This window comes from Taudactylus pleione, unplaced genomic scaffold (assembly GCF_031769625.1).
Source record: "Taudactylus pleione unplaced genomic scaffold, aTauple2 ptg002751l, whole genome shotgun sequence".
Classification (NCBI taxonomy): domain Eukaryota; kingdom Metazoa; phylum Chordata; class Amphibia; order Anura; family Myobatrachidae; genus Taudactylus; species Taudactylus pleione.
Window position 1 is genome coordinate 1,142,768 of NW_028287126.1, and position 15,194 is coordinate 1,157,961.

General features: G+C 49.6%; 1 protein-coding gene across 3 annotated transcripts in view; it reads right to left on the bottom strand.

The window, feature by feature from the left end:
• IFFO2 (intermediate filament family orphan 2) overlaps window positions 1–15,194 on the bottom strand; it is a 63,004-nt gene that overhangs the window by 5,546 nt on the left and 42,264 nt on the right. For 2 of the 3 annotated variants that reach the window (XM_088466269.1, XM_088466268.1), the window contains exons 4-8: window positions 4,909–5,049; window positions 4,142–4,290; window positions 2,278–2,398; window positions 2,073–2,162; window positions 275–405 (exon numbers count right to left, since the gene is read on the bottom strand). In XM_088466269.1, coding sequence (XP_088322395.1) covers window positions 275–405; window positions 2,073–2,162; window positions 2,278–2,398; window positions 4,142–4,290; window positions 4,909–5,049 — 632 coding nt within the window. The remainder of the gene's footprint in view (window positions 1–274; window positions 406–2,072; window positions 2,163–2,277; window positions 2,399–4,141; window positions 4,291–4,908; window positions 5,050–15,194) is intronic. The other variant, XM_088466270.1, reaches the window with a different exon arrangement.

Below are 15,194 nucleotides of genomic sequence, written 5' to 3' on the forward strand. Positions count from 1 at the left end.
TGTAACAGCCCCCACAGATTCCTCACGTGACCCCTCATGGGTCTACCATGCAATGTGACTTATATTTCAGCAATTCCTGGCTGGGTATATGTAAGGCCGGAAACAGAATAACGCCCCTAGTCTGGGTGCACGAATGTTCTGACAGTATCTGCGCTGTGTGTGGTATTAATGAGGCGATATCCCGGCACAGGTTAGAATAATTAAGACGCAATGAACCAGGAGAGGCAGAACAGTATCCGCTCTGAGGGTCCTACAAATGGAGTTTGTCCCACACCTTCCAGCCGATCCCTTTATAAGCCTCCGGCAGGTCTCCATCTGCACATCCAGACCCCGCTTCATGCTGCACATTTCCATGTATTCGTGGAGGTGCCGATTCATGTCGCTTTTCGCAGTCGCCAGCTCCAGCTGCGTCACAAAGGAAGGGAGGGTCAGATTAGTGATCTACATCTCTTATCAATAGGACATTGATCATATATAAAACACAATAATCTAGAAAATATTTATTTCTACTATACTAACAATAAAAGTTCCCAAATGTGTCCAATAATTATCCTCCAAAAAACAGTATTTGCCTCATGTTTAGTACAGAGAAACACATGTAATGTTATCATTGGGTACAGGCTGGAACAATGTCTAGGTCTGGAGCCGGGCACGTGGCCCATGAGAATACATCCAATGTATACACTGCACTATGTATACACTGCTGGAACATTGTCTAGGTCTGGAGCCGGGCACGTGGCCCATGAGAATACATCCAATGTATACACTGCACTATGTATACACTGCTGGAACATTGTCTAGGTCTGGAGCCGGGCACGTGGCCCATGAGAATACATCCAATGTACACACTGCACTATGTATACACTGCTGGAACAATGTCTAGGTCTGGAGCCGGGCACGTGGCCCATGAGCATACATCCAATGTACACACTGCGCTATGTATACACTGCTGGGACATTGTCTAGGTCTGGAGCCGGGCACATGGCCCATGAGAATACATCCAATGCATACACTGCGCTATGTATACACTGCTGGGACATTGTCTAGGTCTGGAGCCGGGCACATGGCCCATGAGAATACATCCAATGTACACACTGCACTATGTATACACTGCTGGAACAATGTCTAGGTCTGGAGCGGGGCACGTGGCCCATGAGAATACATCCAATGTACACACTGCACTCTATATACACTGCTGGGACAATGTCTAGGTCTGGAGCCGGGGCACGTGGCCCATGAGATTACATCCAATGTATACACTGCTGGAACATTGTCTAGGTCTGGAGCCGGGCACGTGGCCCATGAGAATACATCCAATGTACACACTGCACTATGTATACACTGCTGGAACACTGTCTAGGTCTGGAGCCGGGCACGTGGCCCATGAGAATACATCCAATGTACACACTGCACTATGTATACACTGCTGGAACAATGTCTAGGTCTGGAGCCGGGCACGTGGCCCATGAGAATACATCCAATGTACACACTGCACTATGTATACACTGCTGGAACAATGTCTAGGTCTGGAGCCGGGCACGTGGCCCATGAGAATACATCCAATGTACACAATGCACTATATATACACTGCTGGAACAATGATTCATGAGGACTCAGTCATGATACATAGCCATACCAATAACTGGATGTCCTTAGGGAATTAAGCTTAATGCATGGACTACTAGATGGTAGTTACAGAAGTGCATCCTGCCCCACCTCCTGCACCTGACAAGACTGCAGAATTAGGAGGATCATAAGTGGCTGAGAATTTAATGTAGGGGAGTTTTTTTATTTTATTTAGTATCATCCTTCGGTTACTGACGCTAATAGTGACTGTCTGGAGCCTTAATGGGGAAAATTGCTGAAGGAGATTATAAAGTAGGAACTGGCGGGGTGAAATACAAGCAGGTTACAGTATTGGGCTGCAGCAGAAAACCAAAATGTAACGGGGACAGTTGTTTTAGTGCAGCATAATACTAGAGATTACCCTGTACAGTGCGAGGTCCCTAAATACAGCATCCTAGGATCACTCATCTAAACCTAATCCGGCACGGCTTGCACCCCGCCCTCACCTCGATCTGGCCGATGGTTTCCTGATACTCCTTGTCCCGGGTTTTCAGGAACGTTTCAGTCTCCTGAATCAAACTGCCCAGGCTTTCTTCCTGCAAGAGATGGAAACAGGGGCTCAGTGACTGTGCGGGCTGGTGCCGCGGGTATGGGCGCGGTTTAGTCGTGCGGACACAGCTGCTGCGTGACACTGGTCCCTGCAGAACTTGCCTCTCCCTGGACCTCCGCAGATGGGTTACAGTTGGTGAAATCTTCCCACAGCAGCAGGGTGTCCTCATTTTCCTCCCACGTTAAACTATCACAATCGTCATCAAAATCATACGTCTCCCGTCTGTTGAGAACATTACAGCACAATATTAGGAAGAGATTTGCAGGAATCACACTTTCCTCTATTTACAGTTCTACTAGTGATCTGCATGTGTGTACTCCAATCTGTCTGACTCTTACGAGGCCACAAGGTGGCGCTATAGCACTACACGGCAATGGACTGGAAATGCTCTTACTTGCAAACATTGTTTCTATATTATAAAGAGAGAAAGCTAAACCCAATATTCCCAAGCTAACAATGAGATTAACCCCCCCTCCCTCCGAACAGAAGCCCATTGTAGCGGAGGAAGGGCTTGCAGCTCGCCTATTTGGCCTGAAGCAGTTCTCAGTAGCTTTCAGACGTCACCGCCATCAGACACGCGCTATACCGCAGTCACGGTCAGCGAGGGAACGGGCCGGATCATGGAGGCAGAAGACCAGCAATGGGAGGTTCAGTAAATTGGGGGGGGGGGGGGGAAATCTCCCCAAAAAGTGAAAACCTCTTCCATACAAATTTTTTGTTTCATGGATTCAACCCCTATCATGACTTTACATTGAGTTTTCAGTATTTGGCCAACTTACAGTATTTATACGTTTGTATCTTATCTAGTCAACATCACAACATTTTCTCTTCTAAAAGTACATAGATCATTATTAATTATATTGATTATTACGGACGCAGTTTCCTGGCCTCGCAAGCTGGCCAGCCTGAGTAAGCCTCGGCTTACTCAGCTGACCGCATCGCGATGGTGATTCCAGCCTGCGACCTTGGTTGCAGTGCTGAGATTGCAAATGCAACAGGGGGGGTGTCATACAGGGGGGGGTCATGCACGTTAGCAAGGACAGAATTGCACAGCTGCCTGCGTGTTGCCTGCGTGCAGCTTTGCAATTCCGTCCGAAGCCGATTCACTCCCTTAGTGCAGAAGTTCCCAGATTTGGACCTCAAGGCACCTTAACGGTCCAGGTTTTAAGGATATACATGGTTGAGCACGGATGGATAGATCAAAAGACCGAGGTACTAATTAAAAGTCAACTGTACCCAAGCATGGTTATCCTTAAAACATGGAGCCTTGAGGACAGAATCTGGGAACCTCTGACTTAGCGAATGCACTAGCTGCAGTCTCCAGAATATCCGTTCAGCCCACAAAGATGGCGGCTTCCGCTGCGCTGGATAAATCCCCCCAGTTTTCATTAGAGGCATACATGTTGCTCTTGGGAGTTTTAAAGTAGAAATGGATTTATAAAATGCTGAGATACATTTGTGGTGATGTCAGCGGCAGAACGTCGGGAACGGACTAGAATATAGCAGACGCTGGTGCTGCTGGTATTTTAAGAGGTCTTGTAGCCTTGTCAGCATTATTCAAATAGTCATCACCCCCCCTCCCCTCCCCCTCCCCCTCCTCCCAACTGCTTCACAGCCTCAGACTTGGCCGGGAGCTGCAGGACTTCCTCCGCTCACATCCATTCCCAGGGAAACCGTCTCAGCCTGGACTCATCAGTGTCACAGGAAACAGAGCTGCGTAACACAGGGGCACGCAACTCATTAGGAATGCCTTAAATCCAGGACTCTGGTCCATATATGGGAACTCTATGTAAATACTGTCTGTGTTAGGATTTTCTTACTTCCGTTGAAACATTGCATGATTTTAATGTACTAATGAAATACTTGTTTAAGGAAAAGTAAAGAGAACTATTTTTGTAGAGATAACGGGCCATTGCACGCAGCGGCAGCAGACACCGCGCGCTCTGGCAGATCTGTCGCACTTACAGCTGGTTAAACATCCTCTTCATCTCGTCAGTAATGTTGAGGGAGCAGCTGACTTCCTCATCGGAGAACCGGCCAGCGTCCCCGTCCTGCTCGGCGATATCTTCTTCGGACACCAACTTTCGCTCCCTTTTTTTGGGCATCGTTCCCACCTTGAAAGAGAGAGAAGTTTTCCAGCTCGGTTAGCAAAAAGCATTCTCCGCAGAGGAGACCTTGGTGGGGCAGAGGGTGGGCGTGAGGCAGAGTTATGGATTAGCAAGCAGCAAACCTGCGCCGGGTGCATTCAGTGCCAGCCACCAGCCTGTGGCATGCATGCAATGTACAACATGATGCACAGCAAAGAGCAAGCCCCTTCAATGTCCTATTCTATCCATATAGACCATGTTGTGGAAGCAGAGAATTCAGAGGAGGAGGTACAGAATATAGAGGCCAGCGAGACAGAAGAAACAAAAGATGTATCGGTTCTGAATAATCTGGGCGCTACCATCTATCTTGCTGTATATGTCCCTTATGTTCCTCATATAACAATATTCAAGTTGTGGATCAACATGTCTGGGGGAAAAGTAGCTCCACAATAGAAGTTTATCCGCTGTTCACCATTGGTCTGCCAAGCGGGGAGGAGCCTAAACCCACCAATAGTGATAAGAAAATAGAGTGCTGTATATTACCCACCACAATGACACTGTCCTAAGCTTTGATTAAGTTATGCTGAAAGATATAGAGGTGGGGGGACCTGACCAGAAGGTCAGAGAAAGACAAGGCTCGGTCACCTGGAACATCTTGGACACATCCTCGGAATTCCTCTGCTGTGCCACATCACACAGCTTGGCGGTGATATCAATCCGCCTGCAGATATCCATGTCCACCTTCATAGCTTTTTCCTGGATCTTTGTGTCGAGATCGGTCATTGGCTGCAGGGGATATTGGGACATTTATCTCCTCTAGTAAACGCTATCAATTTATATACTAAACATCTCTCCCTTATGGCGAGAATAATCAGACTCTACATCGTCACATCCATAAATCACTTCTCTGTAATAAAACGGACCAACAAGAACCCTTCATAATATACAGGATTTCACATGGATAGAGTTTTGTACATATTCTGAAAACCTGGCATGTCAGCATCCAGAGGCAATAGCATATTACTGCACAATGGGCAAGGTATCCAGATATCTCCCTATAACAGTCTCTAGTCTTCCCATGTATACGCGGGTAACAATGTAGTATTTCATCTTTCATTCATTCTTCAAGGTCAGCAATGTGACCACCAGTCATCATGTTTGTACCCCTTCAAAACACATCTTCCAAGAATAAATGGCAATAAGGGGGTGTATATTGCATTACACAGATGTGTCCTCATACATCTAGCCTCCGTGCACGTTAAACAGCCCTTCTAGTCGCGCAATGCCGTGGCGTCGGTTAATTAACCCTCGCCGGGATTCTGTAGTGGAGATGCCGGCGGTCGGCATAGCGACCGCCGGCATCATAAACGCATCCCCTCTGTGCAACCGCGTATCTGCATGTGAAATGCTACATTACAGTGTTACAGCTGCTGATACTAACGTAGCATTTGGCATGCAGATACAGCCGCAGTCACACACAGAACATAGGCATGCCGCATATCATTTTACTCAGCAGAAGCTGCTTGTGTGTATCCTATTCCCATCGCTGTGCGAATAAGACATTTGAAGGCAAAAAGGCACATGAAAAGACGCTCAGCACTAACAAGTCCCACAGCTCTCTCAATTTTATGTCAACAGTCAGGATGTCGACTTTGTTTTACCAGTCGCTAACCCCAAGCCTCGTGGAAATGCCGACACTGACAATGTCAACATTTCTTATGTCAACATTGTGACATATTTCAGGTGTCAACATGGTTATCATCAATGTCGACCTTCTGCTGTCAATACGGCGAACGGCATACGGTCTCCTGCAATGCAGACCACCACTCATCAGTAACTTATTGTAAATGCTCTCAATGGGGAGGAAACAGACTGCGTATTTTCATTCATACGGTCATCATAGGCGTTAATCTATATCGCATTATCTGCTTTTATTACCTGTCACTGTACGGCGCAAGACTAATGACAGCAAAGTCCGGCCATGGTGTCCAATAGCCGGCATAAAAAACATCTGTACGGAGTTTTCATGTTCTTCCCATGTTTGCTCCAGTTTCCTCCCAAAACATATTGGCGGGCTAACAGGTTAGAGTGTTTGTGCGACAGAGAATTTAGAATGTAAGCTCCACTAGAGCAGGGACTTATGTGAATGATGAAAGGTTCTCTGAGCAGCGCTGAGTAATGGGTCGGCACTATGTAAAAGGTTAATAAACAAAGGCTACACTTTTACAAACAGACCGTTCCGTGTCAGTGACCTGTCAGCGCACAAAAGGTAAGATCTGAGAGACTCTGGAGAGCTCCAAGCACAGTATAAAGCTTATTGTGGCAGCCATGATTATGCTACATGATACAACAGAATGGTCTTTCCTGTTACAATACAGGTAAAGTGATCACCTAGTGCTCTAACCCAACCGGCAAGACTTTGTATAACCAAAAGCCAACTTGTCATTTTGTGGTCACCTCACTTCGCTCCTCACAAACAGGGCTCTAAGTGAACGATTATATATAGAATGTTTTTATTTATAGAGGCAGCTCCTCCACCCCGGCTACACCTGTCCTTAGTAACACTCCACTGTTATCTTACACATGGATATACACATCTAGCCGTCTTGTAATGTATGTATGCAGTGATTAGCATTGACCCTGGCGAGGCCTTGTGTCTGGGAACCAGCCCTGAATGACTCGTCAGAAGCACTATGAAGCTATAAATGGAACAAAATAAAAAACACAAAGGAGTTGGCCGGGAGATCAGTCTAGAAATTAAAACGTGGAAACAATGGAACTTTGTATGGGCTAAACCAATGTTAACTCCTTCTGCGCCAGGCCAGAAGATGGTTTAGGATGGAGGGGCAGTGTTGGAACCAGCAAGCGGTGCCCGGGGTAGAGACTAAGTTCCGTCCACTTTCAAAGTAATGCAGATCCCGGGACTTTTCCCAAAAAGTCAGATTATCAGTTCACAGCAGATATACTGCAGGACACAGACACGCTGGGAGAGGACAAAGACTTTTCCTGCTGTTGCACAGAGTCAGATTACAGAGACATAATTCAGGCTTTTGTTTCCCTGGGTTTAAGATCCTAATATGGCTTCAGTTCATCTCGCTGAGCACTTCAAAACAGAACCGATTAACTGCTTCAACCCCAGCACGTATCCCTGAAATCTCATCGTAACCATTTACAAACCATCAGTATACGGGAGCCCGTGTTCTTAGAGGCTGCCAAGTCTAAACCTTATGTACTAACATTTATATAGCGCACACATTATGCAGTGCTTTACAGGGAAGGTTTACATCAGACCCTGCCCCTGTGGAGCTTGCAATCTATATGCCCTACCACAGTGGATTTAGTCAGCAGACCATTGACCTATCAGTCTCTTTGGAGTGGGTAGGAACCCTACACAAGACGGACGTTTCTTTATTTCTGTGGTCCTCAACCTCAAATCCTCTAGTTTTCCCAACAGGACATGTTTTGAGGATATCGGTCTGTGGCTGCAGGTGGGATAATGAAGGACCCAACAATTAACTCCCCTGTGCAGGATAAAAGATCCTGAAAACATGTCCTGCTGTTGCACTGAAATGGAGCATTTGGTATTTCGGGATCACCATTCCACCAGGGATAAGTAATATACGTTACAGTTTCTTACTCTGCAGCGACAGAGGTGGGAAGAACAACAAGAGATATGGTAAGAACTTACCTTTGTTATCTCTGTTTCTACGAAGTCCATAGGGTCCACCTTGGGGTATAGGTTGGGAACCAAATCCGGGCACCACGCAGTTAAAGCTTTTAGCTCCCAGGATGCACTTGGGTCCACTCTCCCTATAACCCCACCCCCAAGCCAGAGGCACCTCAGTTTGTAAGTAGCCAAAGGCCGGAGGAGGAGAGAAAAAGAGAGAGAAAACTGGAACACTCGATAACCATACTCACAGAAATGGGAGACGGAAAACCGGTGACCAGCCACACAGCCCATTCGAAGCCAGGTGCGTCAGGGCGGGCGCCCTGTGGACCCTATGGACTTCGTAGAAACAGAGATAACAAAGGTAAGTTCTTACCATATCTCTTGTTTTCTACTTCAGGGTCCATAGGGGGTCCACAGGGTTGACCTTGGGGATGTCCCAAAGCAGTTCAACCAAGGGAGGGGACGCTCCTGTGCTGAGAGGAGAATCCGCCGCCAAAAAGGAAGCATCCGGAGAGGCAAAGGAAACCAATGCCTAGAACCTTAAAAAGGTGTGGACAGAAGACCACGTGGCCATCTAGCAAAGCAAAACAGCCAAGGCGCCACAGCGAGCCACCCACGAGGGTTACATGGCCCGAGAAAAAACAAGCATCAACAACAGAAAGGCCTACCCATGGGTAGGCCCCTGAAGAAGACATACGAGGCCGTCCAGCCAACATTTGGCCATAGGCCGGCCATCCTTTCCTGTTAAAACCAGAAATTTCAGACCACCAATAAGGAGTCCGATTTCCGTCAGGAACCTGAACGGATCACATAAATCCACAGAGGCCGGACCACAGTCAATGAGGCCACACCAGCCGAGAGGACTGGGGACTGAATGGCCTCACCATAAGTTCCAGAATAATATGGAACCTAAAAATCACTAAGAAGAAACACAGGGTGAGAGCAACTCACACCCTGACAAGATGCCCTCCAGAAGAGGGAGCCACATGAGAACGCTCCCAATTCCGACACTCACCTGGGTGATATAAACTCCCTGAGAGAAAGAGAGAAAGCCAAAGCAATAGACCATGTAATGGCTATCACAACCAGCGGTTCCATTAACTTTCCCCGGAGTTAACGAAGAACCACTACTAACTCCCAAGGAGTCCCTAGGGAGGACAAATGGAGGCATAATCCAGAAAACACTCCAAAGGATGAACTGGATATCAGAGCGGAGCAATTCCATATCTTAATCATACTGACAGTGTAGAGATCCGCACTGTCAGGAAGGCCAGGCCGAGGGTGAAACCCAAGCCCGCCGGAAGGAATGCCAGAATATCTGGAAATCCTGGACCCCAGAGGATCATATCGACAGGTATAATACCATAAGAATTACGGCTGCCACAGTTTGTGGTAGGTCCCAGCAAAAGCTGATCCATGTGCTCTAATCATTCCAACGATGACAAAGTCAGGGAAGCCGTAAGACCACTGTAGGGACGCAGTCAAAGACAAACTACCCAGGTCCAAGGCAAACCCCAGGACCCTGAGACAACAGGTCTGGGTAGTGAAGCATCAGGAATGGAGTATCGATGGAGAGACTCCGAAAAACCAAGTACCCCTGACATCTGGGGCAATCAGGAGCCACCAGCAGGAAAGCATCTCCGCCTCAATTGAAACACTTCCCTCGAGGAAGAATGGAGACCGGAGAACACAGGTACGCAAATTGGAAGAACCACTTCACCGACAAAGAGTCACTGAAGGTTGCTTCAGAATCCCCAGAGTTGGACTGTAACACCATAGTGTGATAGAAGGCCATGAGGGTCACCTCAGGAGGACCCCCCCCCCCCCCCTGCTCACCAGGAGATGAAACCTCTCTTGGGGAAGAGACTAGTCCCCTGGATGCACGTCGTGACGGCTGAGGACTCCCGCTTCCCAATGGAGAGCACCTGAAATGAACACTGGTCGAGATGGTCGGGAGGAGACCCTCAGACAATGTCCGAATGTATGACATACCTGACATTGCCACCCAACGAACAGTATTGCTAAAAAGGAAGCCACTGTTCTGACCCTGTCGGACTGAACTTTTTCAGGTTCACCGGGAAACAAGGGCTATGCCAGAGTGAAGGCCCAAGGCAGGCTAAAGTTCCAACAAGTTAATTGACAGGGTGGAATCGACAGACATCCAACTGCACTGAAATGGATGCGAACCAGACAGACACTGTCCTTAGCAAAGAATACCCTGGACGAGATGGCCATAGTCACCCGAAAAGGGACCGATTTGCGTCCGGGGAGAGCATCATCGTTTGAACAGTGATCAGACAGAAAAAACTTGTTCCATCTGGAGATAAGCCAATTATGGAAAGGCCTGGAATGGAACTAAGCCCATTCCACCCTTCCAAAGGCAGACACTGAATAGTGGACCATGCATCCCAGAGTGTAAAGACATATGTCGACTGCGCAGACATCCATGTACTCCTAATGGAAGAGTGGAGATGCCGTCTTACGCCAGAAGAATTCTCAGTTTCTGAGAATCCAGCAGGGCTCCTAGGTGGGGAAAAAGTCCTCCCTGCATCCCTCTCTGGGTATTCTTCATCGATTAAATGTCTGCACCCTGAAGAAGCCACAGTCAACCTGACCCGGCTGTAAAGTACCCTGGTGATCCTGCTAAGAGCAGGAGGACATCCAGGTACAGGAGCATTGGGATATACTGAACAGAAGAACTGTCAGAAAATCCAAAACGCTGGTAAACCCCTGTGGGGCTGAGAGCAGTCCCAACAGGCAGAGCCCGAAAAATCGTAAGTGCTGTGATACAGCAAACCTCAGTCCATGCTGAGGTAAGGTCTCTGTAAGTACCTGTAGGCACGCGTCCTGTATATCCAGTGATACCATAAAGTCCCCAGGTTCCAAACATAGCATGATGGAGCATAGGGATTGCCTCCTGAGCCCAGGTAGCTTTAGGAACTGGTTCAGGGAAATGAGACAGAGAATAGGCCAAAGAGGACCATTCAGCCACCGCACCAGAAAGAAAGCAGAACAACCAGTCCCTCGCTGAGAAAGTGGGGATAGCCCAATTAGCTCTGCTTACCGCAACAACTGTATAGCTTTCTGGATTTGTAAGGTCCTGTTCCGAACAAGGGCCTGAGTACCATCACATGGAAATAGGCCGCCTGAGCATAGAGTGCGTACCCTCCTACCCACGTAGCCGCGGCAACTAGACACTAGTACCGGGCAAACTGAGAAAATCGCCATCTCCCAGTGGTAGGCCTGTCTCGTCAGGCTGACGATATATCCGTAGGTTCAGAAGCAGGATCGGCTGGCAGTCCAGGCCTGCTCGGAACTGGATATGTCGGCCCTTGTAAAGGCCGACAGTCTATGAAGAAACAGACCTTTAGGCTGACCCAGAGGACAAAAAGACAATAGTCTGAGGCCCTATAGTGAGCATAGCTGACGGCGGGAAATTTGTACTGCCACTGTCAAGGTCAGGACCCAACAAGATATACCCTATAGATGGTATCTGCACCTCTGCATTCCCAGAGAGCAGCCATAGGGTATTACGGAGGATACCGTCACAGCCGGAACTCTGAAAGTTAGGAGCTGGTATCCAATATAGGCATGTCCACCTATGACAACTGCATATATTACGTGAGTGACCAAATACATTTGAACCCCAGACGTGTTGGGGGGGAAAAAACATTACAAATGCATCAGCTCAGTATGCAATAGTATTAACCAACCATGCTATAGCCATGGTAGGATGGGTAACAACCCCTGAAAGCAAGTATACTGATTTCAGGCAGAGTTACCACCTACGGATCCGAAGAATCCGACCACGCAGGAATGGGATGCGTAGTAACGTCTGTAATCCGACGAATAACACGCCCATCCACCCCAGGAGGGGCTCATGATCACCCTCAGGGAATTTGGGACAGGAGACCAAACACTGTTGTAATACCTCATATCTGGCAACAGCCAGAGTCCCGCCATGCGATCCACCCGCTAGTCAGCAACAGGGACCCAGAAGGCACGTAATACTGAGGGTGTATGATACAGGTGCAGGTCAACATTCACTCTGACCAGAATGGACCTGCCACCAGCCCTAAAACAGGGATAATAATACTTGAGATAGGCTTCCCCCCGTGTAAGAGGGAAAGAGCCCAAAACAGTATCCAGTTCACGGTAGAGCCAAGTGGGAAGTAACCACAGGGCGTCAACCACGCCAATTTGCGTTTCATAGAAAAACGACATCCACCCAGGGTGGCTGTTGTGGTAATCCCTGCAAGGGGCATGACAGACTATTGTGGCTCCAGGGGGAATTCATATACTCGAAAAACCCCTGTAGGGAGCGGTAGTCTGTATCACAGGGGAAGAGTGCAAGAAACTGCGAGATACCCTGAGATGAAAAAGGGCAGTATGGTGAAGTAACCCCAAGTGAGGTACAACAATGGGGCCCGCCCGGCGATCCGCAATTAAGAGGATCCCGAGAAAACAAACCGCCCAAGGGGGTCGTGAAAGGGGCCGGCACCCGATGACGCCACATACAGAACCCTTTAAGAGTTAAATCCTCCGCACTAACACCTGCAGCACATGACTTGCAGGATAGTAAAACGCTCTATCTCCTGGTCAGACATATCTGACCAAGCCTTGTGATCAAGCAGCGCTATACTGGTCCTGACTGATACTAAAAATTAGCTGCAGGGACCCATTTTCAGCGTATGCAACACACAGTTCCACTCAAAATATGGCAACGTGCAGCACGCAACAGTATGTGACAAACCTCACAAATATTAACAAGTATATAAATGTGAGTCTCAGAACCACCCCAAGTACAGCTGTATTAGGGCAGATAAGGAAAGGGATAGATATACACTGACAGGTGAGAGAATAAAGTACAGTCAGCACTAGCATAAGTCACATACAATGCAGATATACACATATATACATAAACATGTCATAATATACTGCACTATTACACTGCATGCAACTTACCCAGAGTCAGTGTCTGGGAAGGCTACAGCGCTGTGTACACTGACCTGATGGTGAGGTACGCAGGGGGACTGGACTCACTGCCATCTCCAGAGATCTCTGCTGCACCACAGAGAAAATGGCCGCTGGAGACCTCAGAAGAAGCGTGTCCCGCGGAGGAAGCAGCTCAGCGACGCCAGACTATACATACTGAAAGGCGCGCTGAGCTGAGGGGAGGAGCCGCTGTAACAGGGAAGGCTGTCTCCCCTGGCCGGCTATTAACCCCCGGGACGCCGGCTCCCTGCACCGAACACTAAGTCCCTGGTGGTCTAGTGGACACACGGGGTATGGGGGGCCCGCCGCCACTGCCGGCGCCTCCGGTCTGTCCCCAGAGACCGGAGGCACAGGACTGCATTTCAAATGCGCGGATCACCGCAAGCGGTGACCCGCGCCTTACCTGCTCCCCGTGGATCCGGCAGCAGTCCTGGGCGCCCGCAGAGTCCGGCTAGTACAGACTCTGGGGTCCCGCTGAGATCCCCAGATCTGTACTGGCGTCTCAGCGCCAGTGGGGTGACGGAGCGGCAGCTTAGACGTCCTATGGACAGTCTGACGCTGCCGCTCTGAAGAATCCAAAGGAAAAATAAAAAACTCTGTCCTTTAGAAAAAAATAAAGCTATGGGGCTGCTAATCAGCTCCCCACTGCACTAAACGGTGACCCGATTCCGGCCGGGCACCAACTTAAACTGAGGTGCCTCTGGCTTGGGGGTGGGGTTATAGGGAGAGTGGACCCAAGTGCATCCTGGGAGCTAAAAGCTTTAACTGCGTGGTGCCCGGATTTGGTTCCCAACCTATACCCCAAGGTCAACCCTGTGGACCCCCTATGGACCCTGAAGTAGAAACCTGGATAATGCTCGGTTTCCTGTATTAGAACCAGTGGTGGGCTGGGCCTGGGGGCAGGGTGCCATGTGCCCCCCGGGCCGCAGCGTCATGCGGGCTGCGGTGCAGACTGTCTCTGTGACACAGACTGCACCGCGTGTGTAGCGCTGACCGGACGGAGTTCGGTCAGCGCTACACAAGTGACAAACACACAGCCGCCAGCTCCGGCCCCGGCAGCTGTGTGTTTGTTTTGATCAGCAGCCAATGAGAGTCTGTCAGACTCTCATTAGCTGCTGCTGCTGCACCCACTGCGGGATCCGCTCCATCTTCCGGCTCCCGCAGTGGGTAATGGGAGAGGCGTCATGACATCATATGACGTCTCCCCAATAATGCCCGGGAAGGACACGGAGGAACGGATGGCGGGAGCGGGGATTCAGGTAAGTGTTTTTTTTTGTTTACTACGCGTGTCTACTGGGGGGGAGACCACTACTGGGGGCACTGCAAGGGGGAAACTACTACTACTGGGGGCAATACAAGGGGGGGGGGGGGACTACTACTACTGGGGGCACTACAAGGGGGGGGGGGGACTACTGGTGGCACTACAAAGGGGGAACCACTACTGGGGGCACTGCAAGGGGGAAACTACTGCTACTGGGGGCAATACAAGGGGGGGGGGGGGGGACTACTACTACTGGGGGCACTACAAGGGGGGGGGGGGGGGACTACTGGTGGCACTACAAAGGGGGAACCACTACTGGGGGCACTGCAAGGGGGAAACTTCTACTACTGGGGGCACTACAAGGGGGGGGGGGACTACTACTACTGGGGGCACTACAAGGGGGGGGGGGGGACTACTGGTGGCACTACAAAGGGGGAACCACTACTGGGGGCACTGCAAGGGGGGGGGAACTACTACTAATGGGGGGCAATACAAGGGGGGGGGAACCACTACTACTGGGGGCACTACAAAGGGGGAACCACTACTGGACTGGGGGCACTACAAGAGGGAGGGACTACTACTGGGGCACTACAAGAGGGAGACCACTACTGGGGGTACTATAAGGGGGAGATCACTACTGGGGACACTACAGGGGGGGGGGGGGGGGACTACATCTGGGGGACTACAAGGGGGGGGGGGGGGGACTACTATTACAAGGGGGGACTACTACTACTAGGGGCACTACAAGGGGAGGGGACAACTACTAGGGGCACTGCATAGGTGGGAGGGGACTACTACTAGGGGCACTACATAGTGGGGAGGGGACTACCACTGGGGGCACTACATCGAGGGACCACTGCTGGGGGCTCTATAAAAAGGGCAATACTGGGGGTACTGCATAGGGGGGAGACTACAACTATTTAAGGGGCACTGCATAAGGGTTACCACTATTGGGGGCACTGCATGGGGTGTGGACTGCTACTGGGGGCACTATATAAGGAGCAC